This window comes from Bidens hawaiensis, unplaced genomic scaffold (assembly GCF_021521415.1).
Source record: "Bidens hawaiensis isolate Kalapana, Puna unplaced genomic scaffold, B.hawaiensis_p1.1 tig00003022_1, whole genome shotgun sequence".
Lineage (NCBI taxonomy): Eukaryota > Viridiplantae > Streptophyta > Magnoliopsida > Asterales > Asteraceae > Bidens > Bidens hawaiensis.
This window is the reverse complement of record NW_027491163.1, coordinates 2,542,968-2,552,524: the sequence shown is the minus strand read 5'-3', so window position 1 is coordinate 2,552,524 and position 9,557 is coordinate 2,542,968. Positions and strand designations below refer to the sequence as shown.

Here is a 9,557-nt window from a genome sequence, read left to right as displayed (position 1 = left end):
AAGCTCGTCCTTGGTTACCGGGATTTCCTTGAGGTGCATGAGGTGGTGGAGGAGGAGGTGCTTGGATGGCTTGCATGGGTTAGATGAGTGGTGCATTGAGTTGGGGAAGTTGAGGTTGGTAGGTTTGGACTTGGTAGGCTTGGGTTTGATAGTAGGGTATGGTTACGGTTTGGGCTTGGTTTGCAAAAGTGAGTCGTGGGCAATTGTTGCGGAAATGATTTGGGTCACCACAGTTAAAGCAAGCTCGGGGTTGTTGAGGAGGGTTTTGCGGGTAAGGTGCAAAGCGGTTTTGGGTGTTTTGTGGAGTGGTTCTTGGTTTGTTGGGTTGAGTACGTTGTGCGGAACGACATGTGTTATTTAGATGGCCAAAACGGTTACAAATGGTGCAATGGCGACAAGGTAAGTGAGATGGGTGATGAAGTTGACAATTGTTGCATAGTCGAAAAGTACCGGTATAGGGTTTTCGATTTTGTGGGGGAGCTTGGGGTTGTTGTTGCGGTTGCGGTTGGGTAACGACATAGTTTCAGTGGTTTTGTTTGGGTTTCTTTTTGTTGTTGTGGTGGAGAGAGTTTGAGTAGTTGATGGCTTGAGGTGGTGGGTCAACTTTGGCTTGAGGTGAGGGTTCGGTTTTGCTTTTATCACTTTTCTTCTTGATGGTTAGGGTACCCTCCTTAACATGGTTTTCCGATAGCGCACCGGCTAGAGTAATTGCATCCTCAAGGTTCTCGGGTTTGCTACTCATGACTGAGTCCCGAATTAGCATGGGTAAACCCCCGATGTATTTGTCGATTTTACGTTCGAGCGGGGTAACCAAATGAGGTACAAGGGTGCTCAATTCATGAAAACGGAGCGAGTAAGTGGCATTATCACCACTTCTTGTTTCAATTCCCAAAATTCGGCTTCAAGCTTTTGGAGCTCGTGTTTGGGACAAAACTTCTTCATCATGAGTTCCTTAAGTTCGGTCCATGGAAGCGCGATGGCAATTTCCGCCCCTTGGAGATGCATAACACTACCCCACCACGTAAGAGCAGTTTCCTCAAACATGCTCGAAGCGAAATTAGTTTTCTTCGCTCCAGGGCACTCGCTGTGTCGGAACACACTTTCCATCTTTTCAAACCATTGCAACAAGGTAGTCGCACAGTTCGTACCAAGGAATTTGGTTGGGTTAGCACCAGTAAATTGTTTATACAAGTAGGGAGCGGGTGTGTGTTCAACGGGTGGAGGTTGGTTTGCTTGCAAGTGAGTTAGGAGTTTGGGAATCACAGCGGCGACTTGTTCGGCTACTAAAGCGGCCATCTAGCGTCTGGAGTCCTTGCGATAGTGGCGTCGTAGCGGAGGCATTCTAAAAATTATAAAGAATTGTAGTGAGTTTGAGGGCATTGAGTTTAAAATAGAAGATGTATGTAACCATTTTTTTTACGTGAATCCTAGTGTCATAAGGATGAGAATGTTAGTAGAAGTAAAGTTTATACATAAACCAAATGATAAAAACGTATATATAAGTATATGTTTCAAAGTTTCGAGAATTTAAAATTTGGACGTTTTGAAGTGTTGAAATTTGTATATAGTCGGAAAAATCGTACATGAACCACCATGATTTGATATTCCGAAAAAAAAACCAACAAAATTTCTTGAAAACATATATATAGTTGGGAAAATCGTACATGAACCACCATGATTTGATATCCCGGCAATAAAACTTATGTAAAAGTAATATATATGGAGTTGAACATGTGCACGTATCACCACGTCTTTCATGTTGTTGACTCAAATCATTATAATAACATACAATAAAACGGAGATACAACGAGATGTTAAAAACACTTGTCCACGTATTACCGTGGCTTTTATGTTTCAACACCAAAAATAAGGAGGCGACCGGAACGCTAGCATACGACAACTTAAAGTGTCGGCTCATATAACTCGAGTTGCTTGACCTAGAAACCAACACTAAACCCAATCATCCCAAGTAAGTAAATCACCTTCGATTCTTGGAATCTTTTTGTCAAATGATCGAATCAAGTGTTTCGTTCCCTACGGTCGTCACAAAACAAATTATAGAACCTAGCTTTAAGGAGGTTGTAAACAACGAGATCCAAGTTAAACTTGTGATCCATAAAACACAATATAAAAACTAATGTTTTGTTTTAAGGTAAAAATACCTTAGAATACTATTGAAAGTGTGTGTATGTGTACATTTATGATGAGATATATTTTTAAAAAAGTTTATAAATAATTAATAAATGCAATAAAAAATCAAGTAGGGTAAACACGTATAAGCACACGTATAGGGACCCTAGAGCATAAACTATACTAGGCTGTTACGTCTAACCACCTATCCTATAGTCGATGGCTTTGATACCAATCTGTCACACCCCGACCAATGAAGGCGGAAACGTCGAGGCGCGACATGATTGCTCATTACACAATGACACTATAAAGTTAGAATATTTAAACAACTCATTTAAATCCATATCATCATAAATAACACAACAATTGTTCATACAAAATGCCAAATAGATAGATAAACAAATAACTTGTTCTTTTATTTTCTAATATCCTAAAGCCAAGATAATAAGTTTCTTCAAGTAATCCAATCAAGCTAACATCAAACCTGTAACATTGCATAAAATAGAGTTTGTCAACACGAAGGTTGGTGAGCAATTTTCATAGTTTTGGACAATAAGTATATAGTATGAAATCCACAACTAGTATATGAAAACAATAAATAATAGCAACAATTTAGATAAATGAAACCGTCAATAAGAATACATTGACGAACCGTCAATAAGAATACATTGACGACAATAATGAAATCGTCAATAAGAATACATTGACGACACCTTTCTATATGGGGATACCATATATACTCGGAATTAACGTATGATCATACTTTGATGAGGCTACCCGCCTTAGCATTCAAGAGGCTACCCGCCTTAGCATTCAAGAATTTGCACATAATCATGTAAAGCATATAACACCAAATCGAGCATTTATTTAAGTAAACATATACAATACGTGTTGTGGTTTAAGACTCAAGTATAAATCATTTGAATTTGAATAAGTATGCAATGTCACCCCCAAAACGAAAGATGGAAAACGGGGGATGAAAAAGTACTCACATTAACAAGTAACTTGAAAGATAGTGTCGTGAATAATCGGAGAGATCGGTTTAACGAGCAAGACCTATATTAAACGGGTCTTGTGTTAGTAGGTAGTCTTGGAAGGGTTTAAAATAAAATACATGACAAATAAAGTAAATAAATAAAGTTTAGGATTTAAAATGTAAATATTTGAGAAATTAAAAAAAACGAGTTTTGTAAAATAAGTTTACTCGAAACCGGGTCTCGGTATTCTATTCATTAGTTTTTTTCTTTTTTTTACTCAACCTATGTTAAGTAATAATGTGGGTTAAAATGCGATATTGCAAAACCTTTGGTTATAAGAATACCAAAACGAGGTTTAAACGAGTGTTCGGGTTTGTAGGTTCGAGACTTGATAATTGACCAAGCTCACAGTTAACTTCCCAAAATAATAAATGTTATGAGATAACTCAATAAAATCAAAATAGACTTAACCAAGTATGTAGTTCTATTGTGAAGAACCTTAACGTTCGTTAAGCGAGTATACGACCTTATCGGTTCGAACTTGTTATAAGATCAAGTTGGTTACCGACATGCCAAGTATGTTTAGAAATTAACTAAAATTGATTTAAAATATAATCATGAAGAAAAATATGAGTTTTGGTGGCTAAAAACACACTTGTGTGTCTTAAGCGAGTGAACTCGGTTTAGTTCGGTTTTTGGTTCGGTCCTTGACTCGGAATAAGACCGAGGATGGTTACCACATACCCAATTACCATGGAACTTGTAAAATAACTTATAAATAATAATACTCAAGTTTTACATTCAAAAAGTTAACAATAAAGCTTTTAAACAAAAGTTCGGTTTTTGGTTCTGTCCTTGACTCGGAATAAGACCGAGGATGGTTACCACATACCCAATTACCATGGAACTTGTAAAATAACTTATAAATAATCATACTCAAGTTTTACATTCAAAAAGTTAACAATAATGCTTTTAAACAAAAGTTCGGTTTTTGGTTCGGTTCTCAACTCGGGATGAAACCGAGGCTAGTCACCACATACCCAATACCATGAACTTGACAAATATGAAAAATAAACTAAAATATGTAGAATTTAAGCAAGTATAACAACTTATATGGTTAGATTTGTTAAATATATAAACAAGGACTACAAAGTCCTCCATGTAACCTTGCCTTACTAGTCCGACATTTCAACCGGCCGAGACCGGAGAAATGAAAGACCGAAGGTAAACAAGGAGTGTATATTATATATATGTTGTAACATCAAGCTTTAAGTATTGAGAAGTTAGTTAAAATGAAAGATTAGCTTATGAAGAACAACCTTAGAATTCAAGAATTTGAGAGAGAAATGAAGAAATGAGCAAGCACAAATGAAGAAGATGGGTGTGTATATATAGGGTAAGTTGAATGGGTCTTTTATAAAGGGTGTTTCATGAAAATGGGTTGGTTATAGACCCAAGAAAGCACAAACTACAAATGGGTCCTTCAAGTCTCCATTTTGGTAGTTTTAGTCCCTGGAGTTCGTTTTGAGCGTTTTCGGAGAATTTTAAGAACCGAAAAGGGTGTTTTTATTTATCCAACAACTATAAAACAAATATTTAACATACAATTCATCATTTTGATAATATCGAAAGGTTCGGGATACAAAACGGGCCGGGTTTACATTAAGAATACAAGTATAAAATAACCCGAAATTGACAAATGTCACACATCACCTTACCTGCCGGACTTCAACCAGATGACAACAACGGCGGCCGACCCACTCTTTCTTTGATTGCTTCAAGCCTTCAATCGATCCAAACCTCATAACGAAACTTTCTTAGATTTTACATAATTAGATAGGTGATAAACTATATATGATGCTTGCATTTCTTATATTGAAACTGAGTTATTTTTTGAAATCACGATTGAATTATTTTATAAATCATTTTCAAAACATAAAAATATGTAGGGAACAGTTATAACATGTAATATATTTTTTTTATTAAATGTGACTTTGTATTTTACTGAATGTTGACTATGTACATTTATTATAGTGATATTGTAGTTTATTTATCTCACTGAATGACTGATCAAACCTATTTGGGTTTGAAAACTTTGACCCCGAGCATTGAAAATCTCCAACCCATAGAAAAAAAATTTCAGGCTCCGCCACTGAAAGACGTAAACTTTTCTCTTTTGGCTAAATGGGTTTGAAGATTTAAAAGTGAGAAAGGTAGTCTTTGGAAGAGAGTAATCGAGGCTATCCATTGGTGCAAATCGTATATGGGTTTGGTCCCTGCTAATGATAATTATGCAGGAGTGTGGAAGAACATGATGAAGGAAGTTAATAAGTCGAATTTGGGATCTCTCAAGTTCACGGATCTGATGAAAGAAAACTTGGGTAATGGCAACGATCTTTTCTTTTGGACGGACCCTTGGTCTGGAAGAACCCCTCTCAAGTTGGTTCTTTCTAGACTCTATCAATTAGAGAAGAACAAAAGCTGCAAAGTAAGTGATAGATTCTATTGGAGTGGGAGCCAACTTTTTTGGCAATGGGATTAGATAAGGAACCCGACCTCTCATAACGAGCTGACCGAGTGGGAAGAATGCATAATATGTATCCCGGTCGCCAAAAGGAATGCCTACTCCGACTAGTGGTCTTGGTTGGGAGACCTCTCAGTTCTCTTCATTGTTAGGTCGGTTAAACAAACAATTCTTTCTTGCAGGGATTATAGTCTTAATTATGTCATAAATTGGAGTAAATGGGCTCCCTCTTAATGCAATATTCACGCTTGGAGCTCGGAGATGGACAAAATCCCCACCAAGATGGCCGGCCCTAAGAAGGAGAAATATTGATATTCCTAATCCCTTATGTGTGCTCTGCAACGCAACAGATGAATCCTCTTATCATATTTACACCGGTTGTCTAGTAACCTTGAAGGTTTGGGACGCTTTGTTTCTTGGTGCAAGACCACGTCCTTCGTTAGAGACCTGCTTAAAAGTTGCAATCATGTGGGGCTTAAGAACAAAGAAAAGGAAGTTTTCCAAGGTATTATTATCATTGCTTATTGGTGAATTTGAAATAGGGATGAGCTCGGGATGGTACCGGTACCGATCGGTACTGATCCTGAAATTCGGAAATAGTTGGTACCTGTATCGGTTCGGTACCGGTATTTCATGAAAAATTTGTGAAATATCGGTACTGTACCGAACCGTACAGGTACCGGTACCGTACCGATACGTAAAACTCAAAACTTTGTATCGATTCCGTACCGACAGTACCAAATGGTACCGAATTCGGTACCGGTACCGGTACCAGTACCAATCGGTACCCGTTCCGAAAACGCTCATCCCTAATTTGAAAGGCTTGGAACTTTATGATTTTTGAAGGGAAGGAGACGAAGATTGAAGATATTATTTGCGACATTGAAGGGTAATGTGTGGTGACCCGATTTTGGTCAAAAATCGCCCCCCCCCCCCCAATGTAGCCCTCCACACCGCTCTTAGGCGATAGGGGGAAAGCGGCAAATGCTTCTTTCTTTATTTTTTTTTAAATATTTATGTGTGTGTAGTATATGTATATATATGTGTGTGTGTGTGTGTGTGTGGGTTAGGGGGGGGGGGAGGATTCAATGGGAAACTCCAAAAAAGTGGGGAATTTAGAATTATGTCTTTCACATGTAAAAAAATAATATAAAACTTGATTTCACATGTAAAAAAATAGTTTCAATATAAACTTTTTGGAACTTTTGCTTATAAAAACATATAGAGGACATTCCAATAAAGAAAATTTAATTTTCTAACAAATAAATTATTTTTACCTTTTTTTAGCTGCTTTAAAAAATATATAAGAATATATTTTATACATGTAAAAATAAATTTCCTATTATTTTTTACATGTAAAAGACATGACTCCTCAGCTCCCTTATATATATACATATATATGATGTGATATGATGTGATGTGCAATATTGAGCTACAAACACCCTAAAATGAAAATCGTATCTATTGACGTGGCGTCACATGTCAAAAATCGTCCCTCAATGTACCCTTTCACTAGAGTTAATGATTGCAAGTTTAAACAATAAAAAAATTTAAAATCAGTTAAATAAACAAAAACGTTTAAAACCAAAGTTAACGACTTTAAGTTTGTCACACACTAAAAAAATTAAAATTAAAATTAAAATTAAATAAAATATAATTTACGTAGTAATCAATGAATGATATATTTAAAAAATAGAAAAAGAAAAAATAAAATAAGGTGACATAAGTAGGCAATCTATCGTTTAGCTTGTCTGTAAGGATAGCATTAACCAACCGCCGTTGTGTTTCTCGGGTTACCACTCATTCCATTTCCCCCAAATCTTCCTTTCTAGGGTGTCAAATTCCATCACCATGGACATCGAATTACACGATTGGGAGGTCCTAGACCACTCTAGTCCCCTCCAAGCCACCGCCTATTTGGACGGAATCGAACGAGACTCCGAAGGCATCATCAAATCCGATTACTTTTCCCTTGATTCCCACAAGTATCACCGTGATGACGTCACCGATCAAGCCTCAGTCGAATCGGATAACCCTAGCTGGATTGATCCCGTTTGTGATGCTAATTATTCGATTACCAAACCGGTTAGCGAGGCTTCGAGCACTGATGGGTCCGAATTAGTTGCTTCAAATGAAGCGGGTCCTGTTGAACCGTTGTCTGAATCGTTATCTGGGTTAGGTGAAGTTGAACTTAAACCTGAGAAAATTGATGAGCAGTCGGTGGATTCGGGTGAAGTGGTTGAAGGTTTAGGGGTTGGTGATGTGAAAGCTGGTGGTGGTGATGAAAAGAATAGTGTGATGGCGGTGTGGTGGAAGCTTCCGGTGGATTTGCTGAAGTACTGTTTGTTTAAGGCGAGTCCCGTGTGGACGTTCTCGGTGGCGGCTGCGATGATGGGGATGGTGATTTTGGGGCGGAGGTTGTATAAGATGAAGCAGAAGACTAGGACTTTGCAGCTTAAGGTCGCGGTAGATGATAAGGTCAGTTTACGTTTTAGTTTGTGTGTTTTATTATCATTGCTAGTAAGTTTTATAAATTTGGTTGATAAAATTTCTGTTAGGTTATGTGTTTAGGTGAACTTAGCGGAATCGTATAATAGTTAATCGTGAGATTGTGAGACACTGTGACAGTACTTTAGTAAGATTAATTGATGCGGGTTCGGTGTTTGCTTTGCGTAAATAATATTTACTTTTGCAACTCACTTAAATGCGTATGCAGAGATAAGTGAACAAAACTTAAAATAGATGTAGATGTACTTGGAGAAGTGTACTTTTATTTGTGATGTATTTTATATCGAATGGATTATGGGATAAAGGGTAAAGTTTTGGCAAACGATGGAATTTGACGGGTGCGCAAATTAGGTGAAAGTCTGGAACAAAATTGCATTTAAATGCTTATTAACATTTTAAGTTAGCTTAATTAAAAATGAATTATCTTTTCAATGGTACAGTTTTTGTAGTCATTTATGTTACATTAAGTATCCATTAATCAATTTGAATGAAGTAGGCAAAAAAGTTTGGCGGGTCAACCAAATCTATCTTGACCCGTTTTGGAAAACTACTTTTTTGAGTCGTTAGGGTCGTTAGCTCATGCGACCCGCCTATTGTGCCACCACTTACCAAACACATATGTAGTGCATATATAGTGTATACATGCATATTCATTATTAAGACCGCATGTATATTATATATGTGTAGCATGTATACACATATTTTACAACTAATTAAAAAAGCTTTTTCAAACGCAAAGATACAATTATCGGTTGGTGGTTTTTGCTTCTCATTTCAAAAATCAAACACTTTGATGTCTCGTAAAGTACTTAGGTATGTATATATACATCTATCACATGTATGAAACATTTTTTACCTTATTATGACAACTACTTGTGTTTATATACATCTATTACATGTATGAAAGATATTTTATCGTATTATGTCAACTACTTGGCTTATATCATCTATTACATGTAGTTCATCTTTTCATAGCTTTAGAGTTGTTGCAAAAGATACGTGTCAACATTTGTTTTATGAATTCTTGTACAGAAGGTATCTCAGGTTATGAGCCGGGCTGCACGGCTCAATGAAGCATTCTCAGTAGTGAAGCGAGCTCCCATCATTAGGCCATCACTGCCTGCTGCTGGGATCACACCGTGGCCCGTGATGGCTTTAAGATGAACGTAAATAATGGGAAATACACTAAGATATGTGAGTTTACTACTCTAAATCGTTTCTATGGTGGTGTGTAATATAAAGCTTCACTTTAAGTGGCCTGGTGGCTGTTGTAAAATTCCTATAATGTGTGTGATATCGACTTGATATGTGATTCTGTAATAGTTACTCATAAGCTGTTGTTAGTTAATCAAAAGACCCTATTCCTGAGGTACAAGCAAGAGTTTTGGATCATGAAACATGATAGGGTTGGGTGACGG

General features: G+C 37.0%; 1 protein-coding gene across 1 annotated transcript; it reads left to right on the top strand.

The window, feature by feature from the left end:
• The first annotated feature begins 7,404 nt into the window (after positions 1-7,404).
• Positions 7,405-9,544, top strand: LOC143622082 (uncharacterized). Its single transcript, XM_077093323.1, has 3 exons — positions 7,405-7,789; positions 7,829-8,109; positions 9,172-9,544. Exons 1-3 carry the CDS (start codon positions 7,483-7,485, stop codon positions 9,301-9,303), a joined length of 720 nt encoding a protein of 239 aa, XP_076949438.1. The 5' UTR covers positions 7,405-7,482; the 3' UTR covers positions 9,304-9,544.
• Positions 9,545-9,557: the final 13 nt, after the last annotated feature.

Excerpts from the sequence above, each read along its gene's own strand:
- LOC143622082 (XM_077093323.1), top strand. The coding sequence starts at position 7,483 with ATGGACATCGAATTACACGATTGGGAGGTCCTAGACCACTCTAGTCCC. Across the intron at positions 7,790-7,828 it reads GGGTCCTGTTGAACCGTTGT|CTGAGAAAATTGATGAGCAG; the intron begins CTGAATCGTTAT and ends TTGAACTTAAAC. Across the intron at positions 8,110-9,171 it reads AGGTCGCGGTAGATGATAAG|AAGGTATCTCAGGTTATGAG; the intron begins GTCAGTTTACGT and ends ATTCTTGTACAG.